This window comes from Myxine glutinosa, chromosome 5 (genome assembly GCF_964187855.1).
Source record: "Myxine glutinosa chromosome 5, kmMyxGlut1.1, whole genome shotgun sequence".
Taxonomy (NCBI): domain Eukaryota; kingdom Metazoa; phylum Chordata; class Myxini; order Myxiniformes; family Myxinidae; genus Myxine; species Myxine glutinosa.
This window is the reverse complement of record NC_136265.1, coordinates 135146037-135167967: the sequence shown is the minus strand read 5'-3', so window position 1 is coordinate 135167967 and position 21931 is coordinate 135146037. Positions and strand designations below refer to the sequence as shown.

The window sequence follows — 21931 nt, the reverse complement described above, 5'->3', positions numbered from 1 at the left end:
TAAAGCTCTAAATGGTCAAGGGTCTTCAAGGTCTTAAGGGTCTTTGGTGTCTTAAGGGTCTTCAAGGTTTTTGGGATCTTAAAGGGTCTTAAAAGGCTGAGGTGGTGGATGAAAATACCCTTACAACAATCCCCGGGTCAGATTTGGGCTGTGTGTCAAATGTGGTGGTTGTTGGCCCAGTGGTCTTTGCAAAATAAACAAACGCAGACAGGCAATGAATTTAATTTATTACTGGCAGGGTTATCTGGCGTTGCTTGAGGTGCAACAGTGGGGGGACGAAGGCAGAAGAACCACCCGAGCAGGGGCAGGGGGAAAAAAGAGGGCAGGGGAAAAAACTGTGGAGAGTGGGGCATGGAAAATCTGAGAAGAGGGCAGGAGAGCCACCGGGCCAGGGAGGGGGGTGGCAGGACAGCTCAAGGGGACTGAGAAGGTCGCAGGCAGTGGGGGTTGGCAGAGCAAAACTAAGAAAGGGCAGGCGAACCGCAAGGGTGGGGGGAGGCAAGAGCTGACTAGGGGGGAGGGGGCAAGAGAGCTGACTAGGATGGGGACAGGAGGGTTTATTTTAAAATGGTGTGTTGAGGCGATGCCGGTTTGGGTTTATATAAAATGGTGTGTTGAGGCGATGCTAGTGGGTAAAGGGGTCTTAAGGGTATTCAAGGGTCTTATGGGTCTTGAGGCCTTTAAGGTCTAACAGGTCTTTAGGGTGTTGTGGTTCTTCAAGGGTCCTAAGGGATCTAATCTCTCAAGCATGTAAAAGGGGATCTTCAGGGTCTTCAGGGCCTTTAAAGGCTGAGGTGGTGGATGAACATAAACTTAGGCCAATCCCCGGGTTGGACTTGTTCCATTTGCCAAATGTGGTGGTTGTTGGCCCAGCGGACTTAACAAAACACGCGGACAGACAGACATCCAATGAATTTTATTTATTAGATATAAATAAATAACATAATATAAAATATAATTGATATTACGTAAACACACACTGTTCATTTTTTATATTATATATACACACACACACACACACACACACACACACACACACACACACACACACACACACACACACACACACACACACACACACACACACACACACACACACACACATCCTCTTATGGCCTTTTATTCAATGTACTGGCCATTTCCCAATTTAAATTACGTACGATGCCATCAGCAAGAGACGTTTATGATACCAAACATACAACCAGAACCAAGGAGGTTTAACAGAGGGGAGTTCAGTCTGAGGGGGGTGGAGGGGGAGGAAATCTTGCCCCACCTTCCCCTGCCAGAGGCAACATTTCCCCACTCTTACTCTATATCCAGAAAATATCCCAAGATTTCCTCATTAAAATTTCCAAACGGCGATCTGCAGTTTTAACGGCAGCAGTTTTCGGGAAGTGATGTCCATGTCCATGTGATGTGATGTCCATGTGATGTCCATGTGGGAAATAGGGCTTCATGTCAGGGCTATCACTTTTCCAGCATTGTGAAGGTCCAGGCTATGTGGACCGGCTGTTACTATAAGGTCATCGGGTGATTAAGATGTCAGAAAAGACGACAAATCTGGATTAATATGAATTTGTTTTTCCACTTCGGTGATGTCTCCATTGATCAACGTGGTGTTACCGATCGATGAACCAGGGGAGTTCAATTAGTTCTCGGAACCAGATGATTATATACTCACGGCTTGCAGCCATGGGTTTTCGACATTTATCAATATGTAACTACCGTACATATAATTAGGAAACGTGATTTGATGATAATTAGATATTGAAAAGGGGAAAAAACAATATTGACCTTCTTTGGAATGTTGCGAATATCTCATTCCGAGAGCTTTATGAACGCCCCTTGTATCGACGCAGCATTATCAAAGTTACAAATGGATTTAACTAGATCTCAATTTGTCCTCGAGATCATTTGTAAAATGACCTTCCTCGCAAAGAAGACATTTCCTGGCTCCTGATGGAAATGAACCCTAACCCTAACCCTAACCCTAACCCTAACCCTAACCCTAAACGCCACCTTGAACCCAGGTTCAAGACCCATGAACCATTTGAGTTTGTCCGTGGTCTCCTTGCAATTCATGTCTCCTACTAGGGCTGCGGATTATTGTCAAAAAGTGCCTTAAAAATGGCGGAACTGGCAACTAGCTTCCTACCAGCTACTTTTGGTGTTTTTTATAAAGTAGGGGCCTTGACAAGTTCACAAACCAAAAATACCCAGAATACCTCGGGGGAACATGCTTAAATTGACGTCATCAAAATGGCTGCCAAAATTGTAAAGTTTGGCATTGTGTACAGGTGCTGACGTGGTACCTAACCGTTTATATAGTAGTTTTACTGCCAAGAGAAAAAACATCAGCCTTTTCCTGGGATGAACACTCATTTGTGGAGAACCAGAGAATAAAAAGAAAGGAATAAAACTTACAGCAGCGAATATGAAGCCAGCAGAAGTTCGTGAGAATGTGCTTACACAATGGTTCTGATTACAAAAATGATTCCCAAATACTTCACCGTGCAGTTAGTATTATTCGCAGAGACATAGAAAAATTACAACCAACAACTGAATACCCTAATACCCAAGAAATTGATCTAATGCATCAGCTGCGTTTAATATAAATATTATTTAAATATTATTTAAATATTTAAATTAAATTATTAAATTAATTGAAATGCATTTAAATGCATTGCATGCATTTAAATTAATTTATTATTTAAATATTATTTAAATATTTAAATTAAATTATTAAATTAATTGAAATACATTTAAATGCATTGCATGCATTTAAATTAATTTATTATTTAAATATTATTTAAATATTTAAATTAAATTATTAAATTAATTTAAATGCATGTAAATGCATTTAATTTAAATTAATTTATTATTTAAATATTATTTAAATATTATTTAAATATTATTTTAAATATTATTAAATATAATTAATAATATTATTTTTAAATATTATTAAATATTAATATTATTAAATAGAATATTTAAATCAGATGCTCGTATCATTCTATTACAGATCAGGACATAGGGACCCTCAATGTAAAAATTAAATACAAAAACTTAATAAAAATGGAGGCCATCTCGATGACGTCACTTGGACATGTTCCTCCAAGGGGATTCTGGGTATTTTTGGTGTGTGACGTAGTCAGGGCCAATACTTTATAAAAATATCAAAATTAGCTGGTAGGAAGCTAGTTGCCACTTCACCCTCATTTTCATGCTCAATCTGCAGCTCCATAAGACATCGCTCAAGATACTCGGACATCGCTGATGTCTCCTGAAGTCTTCGTCCTTTATTTTAATAATGTACAGGTCATGTTAGATCAGTGTGAATAATCAAATAAAATGTCACCAATAACTGATAAATTATCTATATGAAGGTGATGTTCAATCTTGTATGAAATGCTTCTGCTGTGTTCCAGAGAACCGGAATGTGGGAGGAAGTTGGCAGGTCTGATAGATCGTGGGTCGGTTTGTGGTGTGCTCTTACTCGGTACACATTGGTGTGCTTACACAGTGAAACTGCTCTTCATTAGAATCACTGTTGTGTCACAACTCACAGGAACTCGTTACCTCCACCACCAAAGGTGGACGGAGGTTATGTGTTCACACCTGTCTGTTTTTCTGTTTGTGAGCAGGATATCTCAAAAAGTTGCGGACGGATTCGGACGAAATTTGGCAGAGATGTAGCGCATGTGACAAGGACGAAATGATTAGATTTTGGTGAAGATCCGGATTCGGATCCGGCTAGTAGAATTTTTATAAGTGATTCTTCACCATTGGGAGATAGGGCCAAAAAGATATATAGCAAGATATCTCAAAAAGTTGTGGACGAATTCGGACGAAATTTCTTGGACAGGTTGGGTGTCTGACAAGGAAGAATCGATTCGATTTCGGTGAAGATCTGAATATGGATTCGGATATGTGAATTATTTAAATTTTTTCAGTGATTCTTCACCATTGGGAGATATGGCCAAAAACGATACATTATGGGATATCTCAAAAAAGTTGTGGACGAATTCGGACGAAACTTGTTGGACAGGTTGGGTGTCTGACAAGAAAGAATCGATTCAATTTTGATGAAGATCTGAATATGGATTTGGATATGAGAATTATTTAATTTTTTAAGTGATTCTTCAGCATTGAGAAATTGGGCGAAAAGTGATCAATAACATGATATTTATAAAAGTTATGGACCAGTTAGGACAAAACTTGGTGGACGAGTTGGTTGGGTGACAAGAACAAGCCGATTGGATTTTGGTTCAGGTCCGAATCCAGGTCCGGCCTATCAGTGGGGATACAAAATGTAAATTATTCAGCCTTGCGGAGGTGTGTGCTCCACCGAGCACCCGTTGTAGTTTACGTCATGTTTCGAACATCCCATGTGTTGCAGGGTTATCGTTTTACATTGGTGTGCACGGCGTATCCACGAGCATCGGCTTATGGAGGATGCGAAGCAAACCACGCGAGACGTGTCATTGTAGGCCGAAGGAATGATTTTTCCCCTGCACATCCAGAGATATGCAGGAACACAGATCCGTCCTTGCACACTCGTGTCATGGCATCGCTACCTGATGGAAACACATCGTTAAGCAGCTCGGTTACAGGTGAACACAAACATCTCAGATCGGTTCTGGTTCTGACACTAGCAGATCCATGAGGAAAGCCATTGCTTACTGGAGAGCTCACAGAGAGCCGGGCGGCACTCAGAGACAAGGCAGTAGTGCTCATAGACAGCCGGGGCTGCACTCGGACAAGGGAGTAGCACTCGCAGACAGCCGGGCTGCACTCAGAGGAGGGTGTAGCGCTCACAGACAGCTGGGGCTGCACTCAGACAAGGGAGTAGCGCTCACAGACAGCTGGGGCTGCACTCAGACAAGGGAGTAGCGCTCACAGACAGCCGGGCTGAACTCAGACAAGGGAGTAGCCCTAGCAGACAGCTGGGCTACACTCAAAGGAGTAGCACTCACAGACAGCCGGGCTGCACTCAGACAAGGGAGTAGCACTCAGACAGCCGGGGCTGCACTCAGACAAGGGAGTAGCACTCAGACAGCCGGGGCTGCACTCAGACAAGGGAGTAGCACTCACAGACAGGCTGCACTCAGACAAGGGAGTAGCACTCGCAGACAGCTGGGCTGCATTCAGAGACAAGGGAGTAGTGCTCATAGACACCCGGGGTTGCACTCAGACAAGGGAGAAGCACTCGCAGACAGCTGGGCTGCACTCAGACAAGGGAGTAGCACTCAGACAGCCGGGGCTGCACTCAGACAAGGGAGTAGCACTCAGACAGCCGGGGCTGCACTCAGACAATGGAGTAGCGCTCACAGACAGCTGGGCTGCATTCAGAGACAAGGGAGTAGTGCTCATAGACAGCCGGGGCTGCACCCAGACAAGGAAGTAGCTCACACAGACAGCCAGGCCTGCACTGAGAGACAAGGGAGTAGCAATCACAGACAGCCGGGGTGTCAGAGACATCAAAATAAACGATCGCAAATTGAACAGATGGTTGACGTCGTGGTTTTGGAACTTATCTGTATTCTTCCTACTTTATCATGATATTTTAAGTACACACCATCACTATCCCAGTGGCAGATGTATTCCCAGGAAGGAAGCCGTTTTAGGAATCCAAAAGGGGAAAAGGAAAGCGTTTCCCCATTAGCACATGCAACACACAACACACGGTAAACCTGGGAATATAGTAAATTATTACATTCCTCGGTTTAAAAAAATTCCAATTCGGAATCCACATCTTGTCCAAGCACATAATCCAGATGGACATCCCAGGCAAATGGGCTTTTCTCGAGCAGTTTCCATGGCGCGCCTGCACCTTTGGGCGTGACGGCGGAGACCGAAACACTATACAGGCAATTTATATGCACGCTCATATAAATTATACACATGTACGCACGTGTTCCACATGAGAATGCATCCGACACACCGCACACACCTTCACCGAACAAACGAAGCGGTACTCCAGCGCTCTCGAGCCCTGGACCAGTCGGCTGGATCTTTAACGTGCTCCCGTAATACCATGACAATGACATGGAGCCGATATGTTGGTATGAACAGGTACATTGGTAAAAAAAAAAAAAAAAAAAAAATCAACAAAGGTAAAAAAAAAAATTTGTTAAACAAAGGTAAAAATAAAATTCAACAAAGGTGAAAAATAATAATAATTAAACAAAGGCCAAAAAAATAAACAAAGGTAAACAAAATTATTGTTAAACAAAGGCAAAACAAAAATTCAACAAAGGTAAAAAAAAAAAAATTAAACAAAGGCCAAAAAAATTAACAAAGGTAAAAAAAATTATCGTTAAACAAAGGGAAAAAAAAATTCAACAAAGGTAAAAAATATTAATAATTAAACAAACGCCAAAAAATAAACAAAGTAAAAAAATAATAATTAAGCAAAGGCAAAAACAATTAAACAAAGGTAAAAAAATAATAATTAAACAAAGGTTACAAAAATACACAAAGGTTAAAAAAATAAAATACACAAAGGTTTAAAAAAAAATAAATAAAAAAAATAAGTGAATTCTGCATCATTCAAATATACTTTGTCCTACAGTTGGTCTCTGTACATGTGTGTGGGGTCTTTAGTGGGTTTCTTCATCGGATACGTTTCATTTTGGGAATAGCTACCAGTCATTGTTTTAGAAACTTTTTCAGCAATGCATGTACTAGGTGTATTCGTCGTTACTATTGTTATTATGAATGCTAATTATTTATTACTATGTTATGAAAATACTCCAGAATGCTGTGAAAACCTGTGGGTCCGTAAGGTGTTCACCCTATATTATTAGGCACATGCAGTGTGAAATCCAGGTACATCACGACAACAGTGACGATGCTCGAGTCACGCACCTGAAGCGCCGAGAGAGACACTCCGTCTCGCACCAGGTGCTCCCGCAGCAGCGCGCGCAGTTTGGGGCGCGAGAGGCGGCGTGACGCGAGGGTCGCCGGACTACCGGGGGTCGCGCAGCTCGGGGCGGCTCCCAGCGCCGCGGCCGCCGCCTCTTCCAAGGTAAAGTACACGGTCCTATCCTCGGGCCGCGCTAGGCGAGCCACGGCCGACAGAAGCAGGAGTCGGTGGCGGGGCTCGCACACCCCGATCGCGTCCAGGTCCGGAGCGCCGATCTGCCGACAGATCTCCAGGTCGTCGTATCCATTGTCCAGAAAAGCTTGAGCGTAGCCACCCAGGCCCAGCGCCCGGAGCCACTCGGCCACGACGCCCTGAGGGGGCCCGAGCCTGCCGGGAGCCTGCATGCGCACACCTGGGCGCGGGGAGTCTCGCGCCGATGAACCTCCGTAGCGCAAAGAGCCATGCGTGCCTCCCCCGGCCTCCTCGTCGTGCTCCCCCTCACTCCGTCCCTCTCCTCCTTCCCCTTACACTCCCACTCTGCCCTCCCACCCTCCACCTGCTTTTGATGTCGCGCCCAATGATTCTCGTCGTATCCCTCGTGCGCCCTGACGCCGCGGGTAAGGTGTGTGTGTGTCCCGGGATTCCTGGGATACCACCCTCCTTCACCCTGCGGGAGACGCACTCGATACCAAGACGATAAAAATCCGTGCACCTCTGTCACCTGCATATGCGAAGGTAAACGGAACCCATTAAACTGACCCTACATAGAGTCAGCTTTCCGTGCCCGGAGCTCTGGCGGACTCTTTGGGGTCGAGGGATTAGGTTTAGGGGGCGCACGGTACACCTAGCATAACCTTAAGACTCCGTGCGGGGTTTCAGTGCGTCCAATCGCAGCTCACCCACCCAGGGACGGCCCTATTATCCCGAACGTGTACCAGTTACCCCATTCGATCCTAATCACAGAGCTTCGGGATGGTTACCTTTGATGGTCTGTATACCGTGGTCGTACCTTGAGCGCCCATGCGTTCAAAAAACCACCACCTGATGTAATCCTGGGTTAGGTGAGATGACACTCTTTACGGACATTCATATATATTCATATAGCCTAATAATATAGAGTGGTGAATTTTTTATTTATTTATAAATAACTCAATAAATAAATAGATAAATAAATAATTAGATAAACAAAGAAATAAATAAATAATGACGAGGAGCCACGAACTTTACCGGACGTTAAGACCATTTTGTTCATCATATTCCCTCCTGGACTCAGCGCGAGAAAGTAAAAAAGTTCCATATCAGGAATGAAGAAACTCACGTGCCGCGATATAATTGGAAGCGAAGAGAAATGAGGTTAATCCATTTTTATACACACGAGAGTTAAAAATATAAACAATAGTAATGAGGACAAGTAATTAAATCATTCGGAGGAAATTTATCATTTTAAACTCAAAACTTGTTCTAAATGAACATGGACTTATTGTGCAGATAGCAAACTCAGCAGCAATCGTTTTAGAGGACGTCTCCTTATTACGTACGCAATGGGGGGGGCGGGGATGGGAAGGGGGGGAGCTAACTGGAAAATTAAAATGAGAGGGTGGAGGGAGAGATAAAGGAGGAAACAGACAGATCGGGGGAAGATAAGATTCATGGAAGCGAGGACAAGCAGGATGAATGGAGTATAAAGGTTGGAGGAGGAGAGTGTGTTGGGGAAGGGGTGGAGGAGGAAGAGGAGGATGCGGTCAAAATTTTCTTGCGCACGTAATAAATTGTAATAAAATACGTCATACGTAAAATAAAAAAAATATTGTACCGGTGTGTACCCCGGTTTAGAATAGGTACACCGTATCCCTGCGTGTCGGAAGAGGCGACTAAAATGGTTGGCGTCAGGAAGGGCATCCGGCCATAAAAACATTGCCTCAAAAAGAGAACCATGACAATTACAACTAGATATGGGCAGGGTACAGCCCGAAGTACCCCATGGGGGGACCCCACTCCCTCTCGTCAAAACTCAAGGTGGGGAACCCGATCGAAGCAAGGGTGGAAATCACTCCATTTGTGATGACGAAACGTCTGATGCCCGACGTGGAGATCGGTTTCTGAGGTTTGGGACATGGAATATAGGGACAATGACAGGGAGATCAGGAGAAGTGGTGGAAGTATTGGTCAGAAGAAGAGTGGACATATGTTGTGTGCAAGAGAGGAGATGGAAGGGAAGTGGTGTGAGAATGGTGAAGGATAGGCAGGGACAGAAATACAAGTTTGTGTGGCAAGGGTGCCCGGAGGGCGTGGTTGGTGTTGGTGTCCTGTTTTCTGAGGAGTTTGTAGACAGTGTGGTGAGTGTGACTAGAGTGAGTGATAGGTTGATGATGGTGAAAATGATGATTGGAAAGCTCTTGGTGAATGTCATCTCGGGATATGCTCCGCAGGTTGGTCGGAGCGATGAAGAGAAGGACAAGTTCTGGTGTGCAATAGAGAAGCTGATGGAAAACGTGAAAGATGAGGAAGTTGTTGTGGTAGGAGGAGACCTAAATGGACATGTGGGAAGGAGTATGGACGGTTTTGAGGGAATTCATGGGGGTTACGGATATGGTGTGAGAAATGGAGAAGGTGAAAGGATTTTGGAATTTGCTGATTGAGCTGATTTGTTGATTTGTAATACTCAGTTCCAGAAAGAGGATAATAAGCTTGTTACATACACATCAGGTGGGTCGACGACAACCGTTGACCACCTGCTGGTGCGTAGGTGAGATAGGGGGCACCTCCGGTACACAAAGGTGATCCCGGGGGAGGAGGCTGTTTCACAGCACCACTTGGTTGTCTGCGACATAAGGGTGAAAGGTGCGAGGAGAGCTCGGCGGGTGAACTACCAACCGAGAATGAAGGTGTGGAGGTTGAAAGAGGTGACAATGAGGGAGGCATCAAAAGAGAGGCTGAGTATGGTAGAGGACGATGTGGTTGAGCTTGAAAGTGGTTGGATGTCAATGAAAGATAGTCTGTTGGGAGCCGTTGGTGAGGTATGTGGATGGACAAAAGGACCACCGAGGCACTCGGAAACATGGTGGTGGGATTATGAAGTTGGAAAGAGGATTGACGAGAAGAGGAAGAAGTTCCAGGAGTGGCAGAAAGCAAATGGTATGGGAGCATGAAAAAGCAAGCATGAAAGTTATAAGGCAGCCAAGAAGGCTGCAAAGAAAGAGGTAGCAAAGGCGCAGGAGGCATATAGGAAAATGTTCGGAGAACGCTTGGATTTGGAAGATGGTCAGAGAGCGGTATTCAGGATTGCAAAGCAGATAGCAAAAGAGAGGTGTTATGTGATGGGGGTGAGTTGCTTGAAGGATGAAGTGGGACTTTCGTTGTGGACCCAGATAATAAGATGGAATTAAAGGAAGATGGAAGAAATATATGGAAATACTGTTGAATGCAGAGAATGAATGGGATGGCAACATAGAGAGTAACCCAGTTTTAGGACCGGCAGAGAAGGTAACTGAGAAGGAAGTTGAGGAAGCGACAAAAGCAATGAAGAGTAGAAAAGCGGGGGGGGGGGGGGGGGGCTGACGGGAGTTGTGAGAGATATGTTGAAGCCAGCGGGAAATTGGGGAGTGAAGAGAATGACAGAGATCTGTAATCTGGTGGTGAAAGAAGGCCGCATTCCAGTGGATTGGGAACTGCGTACCCTCGTCCCTCGATACAAGGGGAAAGATGACCCTCTGGAGTGTGGCTCATACCGAGCGATAAAGTTATTGGAGCATGGAATGAAGGTATTGGAAAGGGTGTTGGAGAGGAGGATAAGGAAGAAGGTGAAGATCGATGAAATGCAGTTTGGATTTATGCCAGGAAGACGAATGACAGACGCACTCTTTATTGTGAGGCAGTTGCAGGAGTCGTACATGGAGAAGAGGAAGAAGTTGTTTCTTGGGTTTGTTGATCTGGAGAAAGCATTCGATAGGGTTCCACGTGAAGTAGTGACATGGGCATTGAGGAAGTTAGGAGTGGAGGAATGGTTGATCAGAGTAGTGATGGCAATGTACGAAAGAGTGCGCACAGCTGTAAGGATGAAGGACGGGAACAGTGGTGAGTTTGAGGTGAAGGTGGGAGTGCACCAGGTTCAGGGGTCGGTACTAAGTCCACTACTATTTGTAGCTGTGATGGAGGTGCTGGCTCGGAACGTAAAGGCGGGTTTACAGTGGGAGGTGTTGTATGCAGATGATCTGGTGTTGATTGCAGAAAGTATGGATGGACTGAAGGAGAAGATGAACAAGTGGAAGGAATGTATGGAGACAAAAGGCCTGAAGGTGAATATCGGAAAAACGAAGGTGATGGCAAGTGGTAAAGCATGTGGTGAGGTGGAAAGAACTGGGAAGTGGTCGTGTGCTGTGTGCAGGAAGGGTGTTGGAGTGAATTCCATTCAATGTACAATGTGCGCTGAGTGGGTTCATCAAAAATGTAGTCGTTTGAGAGGGTCATTAACCAGTGTGGCAGCTACATTCAAATGTAAGGTGTGCACAGAGGGAGCTGCAGATGGAGGAAATGTTGAGTTGGATCTTGGAGATGGCGTGAAGCTGGAAGGTGTGAAAACATTTTGCTACCTCGGAGACATGCTGAATGGAGAAGGTGGATCAGACTCGGCAACGGTTGCTCGAGTGAGATGTGCATGGAAGAAGTTTCGGGAACTGAGTGGCGTGCTGACGAGGAGGGGAGTGTCGTTGAAGCTGAAGGGAAAGGTGTATGCTGCATGTGTGAGAAGTGTTATGATTTATGGGAGCGAGACATGGGTAATGAACGTAGAGCAGCAACGAAGGCTGGAAAGGGTGGAAATGCGAATGGTTCGGTGGATGTGTGGAGTATCGTTGAGAGAGAGAAAGACAAATGATGAATTGCGAAAGATGATGGGAATAGAGCCTGTGATGGATGCTGTGAAGAGAAACAGTTTGAGAAGGTTTGGTCATGTGTTGAGGAAGGATGAAAGTGACTGGTTGAGAAGAGTGATGGGGGTGAATGTGGAAGGAAGTCGAGGACGGGGAAGACAGAGAAAGACTTGGCTGAAGATGGTCGAAGAAGAAATGCGGGCAAGGGGGTTAACAAGGGGAGATGCAGAAAATAGGGCAAAATGGAGAAGATTGTCATGGGGACCGCAAGGCTAACCCCCGCTCTTGCAGGGAAAATGGCCTTAAAATGCCTGTTGTTTTTTGTTGTTGTACGTAATAAATTGACGGCTCCTTTCTAATTCGCTTTTCGTAACCTCAAGAAGCTTAACCAAGAACCACAGGCAGTTGATGATCTATATTGCGTCATATGACGTCATCCTCCCCAAAATACGAAAAAAAATAATAATAAACGAACATTTCAACCTCGTCTGGGTTCGAATCGCGACAAGCTGTTTCGCGGTGCATTAGGGTGTTGCAGGTGTAGCAACCTACCTCATCCTCGGGTCGTTCTAGACAGGTCCAAATTTGAGAAAAATTGAATGTTGTAGGCATTTCATGTTGAAAGTCTGCAAACAAGTTTTTTAGGATAATTTGAGGGTGCTGAATTCAAAAAAATTGTTTGCCAGGCTGAATGCAGAGATTTTGATCCTCACATTTGAAAAAAACAAAATGACCGCCATTTTTCATCTTTTTTGCCTTATAACTCGACTTCGAGGCATTGTTGAAGTTTTAAAATGGTGGCAATACCGATGTTTGTGATACCAGGGATTCCAAACATGTTGTCACCTAAGTTGTATCTAGTTTGGTTTATCTGCCATCTTGAATTCCAAGATGGACGCCATTATTCACCTAATGCTTTTATCAGCCCATGGGCATAAATAACACTTATGTTTAAAATGATGACAATACCCATGTCTGTAATACCAAAGTTTCCCCCCCCCCCCCCCAAAAAAAAGCTTCCACATCAGTTGTAACCTGTTTGGTTTGCCTGCCATCTTGAATTCAAAGTTTTGTGATAAATTAGTATGACGTGAAATTATTCTTCAAAGTACATACATTAATTACGCACTTGCTGCCTGTTAACGTAGATTCCAGCGATCCTGGCAGATGAAGGTGAATTTGGACGTGTCTATTTGGTGAAATTTGGGGTACCGCGGTATGATTTGGTTTGAACTTTAGCAATGCTTCAGAGAGATCATCGGTTGATTGCTATGCGTCAATGATAATTAAAATCTACCCATTGTCCAATCCAATATGTTTTGGAGTCAAGTGCCTGTCACCACTAACTGTATAGAAACTATAGATCAAATCCTGTGCGAGACTAAGTATACGACAGCGTCTTACGGACTCATCTTCACCATCAGTGTTGTCTTCATCAGAATCCTGCTCCAGTAGACACTGGCCACCTATCATTAGGTTAAGAAACATGTACAAACTATCTGGTACACATTTAATAGCTTCCTCTTCACTGACATTAACTCCTTCGTAAGCTGGGTGTGAAAGGATGTCACTTCGAAGCTTGAGGGCAACGTGGATCATGGACAGGAACTCATCTTCTTCTTGTGGTTGGTAGGTAGGAATGGTGAGCGTAGCTGCTGCTTCTTCATCTGTTTGTGTCATCTTTGAAACAGGTATGTGGCCAAACTTCAGCGGAACCAGAACAGAACGTCGCTCACTCGGTGCATTGTCATGGAGTACAATTACCTCGTAGAATTCTGAAATCTGAAGAGCCAACTTATCCTTGAATGTGCCCATTCGACTGGTAAATGAGGGTGGAATATCCAAATTGGATTCTTTGGCAATGGTACGATACCGGTTCCACACTTCCCTTAGCTCTAATATATGGCCATGGTCTGCAGAGTACTGCAGCTCATTGCATAGCCAAATCATCGCAATGTCTTTATGCTGAGAGTTGTCTTTGGTTTGGGATGTCCTTCTGATAAACTGAACATAGCAGGAGAGATGATACTTTCCTTCTGCTGCAATAAGGTCACTGACAGCTGCAACACGAACACTCATTTATTGGTCAAACTTTGCAGCTTTCAATATTTCTTGGCTCTTGTTGAAGGTTGTTATGGAAATTAACTTCTGCTTGGCCTTTTTCTGTTGGCAGATCAAGCATAATTCCCAATTGGTGGGATGCGCGCTACTACGTCGATTTGGGTAGGAAGGCTGGGATTCTGCTGGTCTTGATGTTGACGGAGAGTCAGAAGAAGAATAGGGATCACTTTCTTTCAAGGATGCATTCTTAAGTCTACTAAGTCTTTCTTTGCTTGCGTATGTAACATAGTGTGGCGGACACAAAAGCCCACTGGCGTGGTGACATCATTCCACGCACCAAGTGGGCGGTGGCCACGCCCGAGGGGTAGGCGTGGCCTCATGATATACCCCGGGCGACCAGCCCGGAGGAGTACAGTGTTACAGTGTAGTCTTACAATAAAGACGTTTATATGTTACCGCTTGTCCGCTTCCTCCTTGCTCACAAGCAGCGCGCGTAACGCCGCGCTTTACTGGTGACCCTCGACGTTGGATCTGCCGGAGCGATCCTTCCACACGCGACGCCATCGCCATGGCCGCCTTCGTCAAACTTCCGGAATTTTGGGAGGCTCAGGCCGAAGTCTGGTTCGTCCAGGCCGAAGCCCAATTTCAGCTTCGGCACCTCACCGGCGATGACACGCGCTACTGCCACGTCGTCGCCTCCCTCGGGCCCGGCACGGCCGCTCGAGTTGTGTCCGTCCTTCGCCACCCACCGGACGGCCACAAGTACGAGGCACTCAAGCGGCTACTCCTAGCCACGTTCAGCCTCACGGACGACGCACGGGCCGACCGCCTCCTGGATCTCCCCGAGCTCGGTGAGACGCGCCCGTCGGTCCGAATGGACCATATGCTGTCACTGTTGGGCGACGAAGCCCCCGGTTCGCTATTCCGGGCGCTTTTCCGTCGCCAACTTCCAGCGCAGGTTCGCCTCGCGTTGGCCGGGACCGGGCTAACGGAACCCCGAGCATTGGCGGCCGAGGCGGACAAGTACTTCGCCGCTTCGGACACGCGGGCGAGCGTTGGCGTGGCCGTCACGGCCTTCGACGCTGCTGTTCCACAGCATCATCTTCTACAGCACGCTGAGTTTCAGCAGCATGCTGATACGCACCTCGTGAACGCCGCCACGCCCCGCCCACCGCCGCGGCGAAAACCGCCACCGCGGGGAAACCCGTCGACTCCACCGGCCTGGCGGAGCCAGCCGCGCTCCTCCAGCTCCACCACCTGGTGCTGGTTCCACGCCAAGTTCGGCCACGAAGCTCGGCGGTGTCATCCGCCGTGCTCCTTCAACGGGTCGGGAAACGCCCGGGCCGGCGCTCAATTGTGGCGATGAGCGCCGGCCGTTCGAGCAGCCTGCTGTTCATAACGGACACCTTCTCCGGGCGCCGTTACCTGTGCGACACGGGAGCACAGGTGAGTGTCATTCCCGCCGGCACGTCAGACAAGCACGCCGCGGGTGGGGGCCCCGCGCTGCTTGCCGCGAACGGGACGCCCATCCGTACGTACGGAAAACGCTGCCTCTCTCTGCGGTTTGGAGGGCAGGTTTTCCGATGGACGTTCGTCACCGCCGACGTGCCCATGGCACTGCTTGGCGCGGACTTCCTGTGCGCTAATGGGCTCCTGGTCGACGTCAAGCGCAGACGGCTTGTCCAGGCCGAGACGTTCAGCTCGCTCGCATGTGCGTTGCCCAGCTCAACGAGCGGCTTGCCAAGCGGCTTGCCGAACGATTCGGTTCCGGCCACGTTGGTCTGTACGCTTCCGGCAGCGGACGCATTCACCCGCCTCCTCGCCGGCTTCCCGGCCCTCACGCGGCCCACCTTCTCGGCGGGGGCCGTCAAGCACGGGGTGGCCCATCACATCCCCACCGTCGGGCCACCGGTCTACGCCCGGGCACGCCGCCTCGAGCCGACGAAGCTGGCGGTGGCAAAAGCGGAGTTCGCTACCCTGGAGCGACTCGGCATCGTTCGGCGCTCAGAGAGCGCTTGGGCGTCGCCGCTGCACATCGTGCCGAAGCCCGGCGGGGGATGGCGACCGTGCGGGGACTATCGCCGTCTCAATGACGCCACGACTCCCGACCGCTACCCCGTCCCCCACATTCAGGACTTTTCCGCCCGTTTGGCGGGCAGGTCCTTCTTCTCGAAGGTGGACCTCATACGCGGCTACCATCAGGTCCCCGTCAGGCCGGAGGACGTCCCGAAGACGGCGGTCATCACGCCATTCGGACTCTTCGAGTTCCTGCGCATGCCCTTCGGTCTGAAGAATGCGGCTCAGGCGTTCCAGCGACTGATGGACAGCGTCCTGCGCGACTTGGATTTTGTCTACGTCTACCTGGACGATATCCTCGTCGCCAGCGCGTCCCGCGAAGAGCACCTACGCCACCTCCGCACGCTCTTCGAACGCCTGGGCCAGCATGGCCTGATTGTGAACCCCGCAAAGTGCCGGTTCGGCGCCGCCACAATCGATTTTCTGGGGCACCGTGTCACCAGGCACGGAGCCGTCCCCCTGCCGGCCAAGGTGGAGGCGGTGAAGGGGTTTCCGCGCCCCCGCACGATCAGAGGGCTGCAGGAGTTCCTGGGCATGGTGAACTTTTACCATCGGTTCCTGCCCCGTATCGCCCAGCTCCTGCGCCCCCTGCACGAAGCTCTCCGAGGTAAGCCGGGCAAAGGCGACGTTACCTGGACCGAGCAGATGGACACGGCGTTCACGGGCGCGAAGCTCGCCTTGGCTAACGCCACCATGCTCGCGCACCCGGCGCCCGATGCACCGATCGCCCTCACCACCGATGCCTCGGACTACGCGGTGGGCGCGGTGCACGAGCAATGGGTGCGTGGAGCTTGGCAACCGCTGGCGTTCTTTAGCCGGCAGCTTCGCCCGCCCGAACGCCGTTACAGTACCTTCGACCGCGAGTTGCTCGGACTTCACTTGGCGGTCAGGCACTTCCGCCATCTGCTCGAGGGCCGGGCGTTCACTGCCTTCGTCGACCACAAGCCGCTGATCTTCGCGATGGGCAAGGTCACCGAGCCGTGGTCGGCCCGGCAGCAGCGTCACCTCTCGGCCGTGTCCGAGTACACGACGGACATCCAGCACGTCGCGGGGAAGGACAACCCGGTGGCGGATTGCCTTTCCCGGGCCGTCGCCCACGCAGTCCACCTCGGCATCGACTATGCCCGGATGGCCGCGGACCAGGCCGCTGACCCCGACGTCCAGGCCTTGCGGACCGCCGTCACGGGCCGCCACGTCACCGAGGTGCCGTTCGACGGCGCGGGCGCGGCCCTCTTGTGCGACGTCTCCCTCGGGTGTCCTCGCCCCATTGTGCCCGCGGGCTGGCAGCGCCAGGTGTTTGACGCCATCCACGGCCTGTCCCACCCGGGCGCGAGGGCCTCCCAAAGGCTGATCGCCGACAAGTTCGTCTGGCATGGCCTCCGGAAGGCCGTCCGCGGCTGGGCCAGGACATGCCTCGCGTGCCAGCGCGCCAAGGTGCACCGGCACACCCAGGCCCCGTTGGCCCCGTTCACGGTGCCGGAACGCCGGTTTGACCACGTCCACGTGGACCTGGTGGGACCTCTGCCCCCTCGCGGGGTTTCACCCACGTCCTCACCATGGTGGACCGCACCACCCGGTGGCCGGAGGCCGTGCCCTTGGCGTCGACAACGGCGGCCGATGTCGCGCAGGCTTTCATCGCCACCTGGGTCGCCCGGTTCGGCGCCCCCTCAGACATCTCATCCGACCGCGGCCCCCAGTTCACCTCGGAGCTTTGGGGGGCGGTTGCGCAGGGGCTCGGGGTCCGGCTGCACCGAACCACGGCCTACCACCCCCAGGCTAACGGCCTGTGTGAGCGATTTCACCGCTCATTGAAGGCCGCGCTCCGGGCCACCCTCCGCGACGGCGGCTGGGTCGACAGGCTCCCCTGGGTCCTGCTGGGCCTCCGGACGGCGCCCAAGGAGGACCTGCGCGCATCCGCGGCGGAGTTGGTCTTCGGGCAACCGCTGCGGGTGCCGGGCGAGTTCCTCCCCGACTCCACGGCACCATGGTCCGCGGCACAGCAGCGCTCCGCTCTGCAAGAGACCGCCCAGAGGTTCGCCCCGGTGCCAACGGCATGCCACGGGCACCCACCGACGCACGTTGCCCCGGAGCTTCGCACGGCGGAGTACGTCTTCGTCCGCCACGATGCCCATCGGACACCACTGCGGCCCCCGTACGACGGGCCTTTCCGCGTGCTGGAGACCGGGGCGAAGCACTTCACCCTGGACATCGGCGGTACTCCTGACCGCGTTTCGGTAGACCGCCTCAAGCCGGCCCACCTCGATGTGGACCATCCACCGCCAGTGGCCCGACCCCCACGTCGGGGCCGCCCTCCTGCGGGCGGACCCCCGGCACCGCCCAGCCCCGCCGCCACGCCGCCCCCCGGTCCTGCACCCATCCCAGGGGCAGCCAGGGGCATCCCACCTGGCATCCCTGCACCCCGGACGCCGCCGATCGCCAGGGGGCGCTTCGGCCGGGTCATTCGTCTGCCCCGCAAACTGGCCCTCCAGGTGCGCGGGAATTCTGGGGGGGCGCGTGTGGCGGACACAAAAGCCCACTGGCGTGGTGACATCATTCCACGCACCAAGTGGGCGGTGGCCACGCCCGAGGGGTAGGCGTGGCCTCATGATATACCCCGGGCGACCAGCCCGGAGGAGTACAGTGTTACAGTGTAGTCTTACAATAAAGACGTTTATATGTTACCGCTTGTCCGCTTCCTCCTTGCTCACAAGCAGCGCGCGTAACGCCGCGCTTTAATAGCACGTTTTGTGCCAATGGATCTCCTTTTTGGAGTCTTCATTCAGGACCTTCAAGAGTCTATCGACCATATCCTTGTACTTGACATCTCGTAACTTTTGTCGTTCGTGCTTAATCTTCGACAATGTGCCCAGGCCTTTTTCTGACGCATCGTACAGGATGTCTCGTCTCTCTTCTTGACATATTATGCACAGATTGAGGGAAACTGGGGTGGATCTCTTCAAGTTAACTGACGCATCCATGATCTCACGGAGGTATCACATATCTGTAGTGATAGAAAGAAAAACAGTTTGTGGTTAAATATTGATTAACATTAAGTTAGACTGCTCGAATTATAATTCTCTTTAAATACTCTTGGAATTTCATATTTCATCTTGTATGTTATTTACAAACTAACAGTATCATCTATCTATAATTCCAGTAATCTCTGTCTGTACGTTTGTACGTTTGTACGTCTGTTTGTCTGTGACCGCTGTTTCTCGACAACCACGGGTCCGATATACTTTTAACTTGCCAGGTATATTGCTGGGGACCCGAGGATGTGCCTTTTCAAGGTTTCATATTAATCGGACAATTACTTACCGAGCTATGTCCAAAAAACGATTCAACCAATCAGAGAGCAGCGAACGATCGCGTGTGCCGAACGTGGCGGACACACTCTGCCTCGGATGGCACATTTGAGAGCGTATTCATTTATTTCACGTTTGCAAACTATGTTGGCGTTAAACTATGTTTTAAAACTAATAAAACCGAATTTGCGATTCATTCGCTTTCCTGCGCGTTTGTGCACGCGATGGCGATTTCTTTACCAAACTCCGGAAGCCGTTCGCTTTGGACCAAACCATTGCATGTAAATAGAGGGGGGGGATTGTCACCACTCGCAAGCCGTTCGCTTTGGACCAAACCATTTCATGTAAATAGAGGGGGGGGATATAATTTTAGATATAGATATAGTACGGGCATGCCCTAGTAATTAAAATAGACTTACTTCATTTATCAAGCATCACAATAATTCAGATGGAAAAACAGATTCAAGCCATTGATTTCAGCATGAGAATATAAAAAATCAAAAATTATCAAACACGTAATTGGTAAAGAAGAAGCTGAGAAATGACGGCCATCTTGTAATTCAAAATGGCGAGCAAGCCAAACTGGTTACAACTTAGATTTACGCAACGTATTGGAATCCTTGGTATCACAAACCTGTGTATTACCATGCACTTTTCAACTTCGTCTATTGCTTATTCCAATCGGCTGGGCTCATTTATTACTGTATTGGGCTAAATTATGGCGGCCATCTTGTAATTCAAAATGGCGCGCAAACCAAACTGGTTACAACTTAGATTTACGCAACGTATTGGAATCCTTGGTATCACAAACCTGTGTATTACCATGCACTTTTCAACTTCGTCTATTGCTTATTCCTATCGGCTGGGCTCATTTATTACTGCATTGGGCTAAATTATGGCGGCCATCTTGTAATTCAAAATGGCGAGCAAGCCAAACTGGTTACAACTTAGATTTACGCAACGTATTGGAATCCTTGGTATCACAAACCTGTGTATTACCATGCACTTTTCAACTTCGTCTATTGCTTATTCCTATCGGCTGGGCTCATTTATTACTGCATTGGGCTAAATTATGGCGGCCATCTTGTAATTCAAAATGGCGAGCAAGCCAAACTGGTTACAACTTAGATTTACGCAACGTATTGGAATCCTTGGTATCACAAACCTGTGTATTACCATGCACTTTTCAACTTCGTCTATTGCTTATTCCTATCGGCTGGGCTCATTTATTACTGCATTGGGCTAAATTATGGCGGCCATCTTGGAATTCAAGATGGCGCGCAAACCAAACTGGTTACAACTTAGATTTACGCAACGTATTGGAATCCTTGGTATCACAAACCTGTGTATTACCATGCACTTTTCAATTTCGTCTATTGCTTATTCCTATCGGCTGGGCTCATTTATTACTGCATTGGGCTAAATTATGGCGGCCATCTTGGAATTCAAGATGGCGCGCAAACCAAACTAGTCGTAACTTAGGTAACAGTATATCTGGAATCCTCAGTATCACAAACATGGGTACTGTCACAATTTTTAACCTCCTGTGATAGATATAAGCCAAGCTATAGTGCAAAATATTGTAAAAATGGCGGCCATTTTGTTTTGTTTTACATTTGAGGGTCAAACCCCTAAAATTCAGCCTGGCAAACAATTTTTTTAAATTCAGCACCCTCAAGTTCCCCTAAAAAACTTGTTTGCCGACTTTTAACACGAAATGCCTGCAACACTTTTTTTGAAGCACAAATATTCAAATCTGGACCTGTACTAAGTCGATTCTCTCGTCACTGGGGAACGTTGAAGACCCAATTGTGCCTCTTGAAAAGGAAAAGCGCAGGCCATTGTGCGCGGGAGGCCTGGACAAATTCCTGCCCAAACTTTCGGGGCACACTGCATTAGCAGTGTAGCCGCCTCCCCGCCCCCGTAAAGGTGATGCAACCAGCAGCCACGTGCTGCCTGTGAATGAATGAATAAATGAATGGAAAAGTGAAGAATATGTTTTTGTTTGAACACGCATTTAAAATTCAGCCACCGATGACGTTTTCACATCCTCATAAAGGTAATCTTTGCAGCAGCACTTGATAGTTCGGACGACAATGTGTTGTTAATATTATTATAATTACAAATTATAATCAGACGCGCAACGGTGCAAACGTATAACAGAGTCAAACTTAAGCTGCATACTCCATGATGCTGCACCTGCAGTACCACAACGGAATTGGTGTCCACTCCTTTTTTTTGTTAATAAAGTGCATACGTGCTCACCTTGTTTCTCCTAGGTCGATTCGCTCGCGGGGTACGTTATTAAGCTGGCTGTCCTGTCGGCAGGTAACGATGGCTTCTGGCCTGGATGCTTTGAACTGCCCCAGCACTTTACCTGGCCTCATTTTACCGCGCCATTAAAGCGATACATCCTCTAATCTGCAACTCTGAGCGTCCAAACAGACACTTTACAAGGTACTCCAGCTGTTCGGACCACCTGCGATTCCACGACACCTCACCTGACCTGACAGGGCCTGTGTTGGGAACCTCCTGCACCGGCAAAGTAAGGGTCCGAATTAACAAGGTATAAACTTTACAGGTAAATCGAAAAAGGTCATTCTTGGCGTGTATGTTGGGGAAAACACAGATCGTAATCGTCATTAGTGTTCTGCAAGGCTGTGACGCACTTCATGGCGATGACGTCATGCATCATGCCACGTATGGTGATTATCATATGTTTCACAATAATAAAGCTACCTGTTATTATACGT

General features: G+C 48.8%; 1 protein-coding gene across 1 annotated transcript in view; it reads right to left on the bottom strand.

Moving 5' to 3' along the window:
- The window catches only part of LOC137428385 (SAM and SH3 domain-containing protein 1-like), a 152589-nt gene extending 145317 nt beyond the window's left edge, over nucleotides 1–7272 (bottom strand). The window contains exon 1 of the mRNA XM_068118307.2: nucleotides 6871–7272. Coding sequence (XP_067974408.2) covers nucleotides 6871–7272 — 402 coding nt within the window. The remainder of the gene's footprint in view (nucleotides 1–6870) is intronic.
- Nucleotides 7273–21931: the final 14659 nt, after the last annotated feature.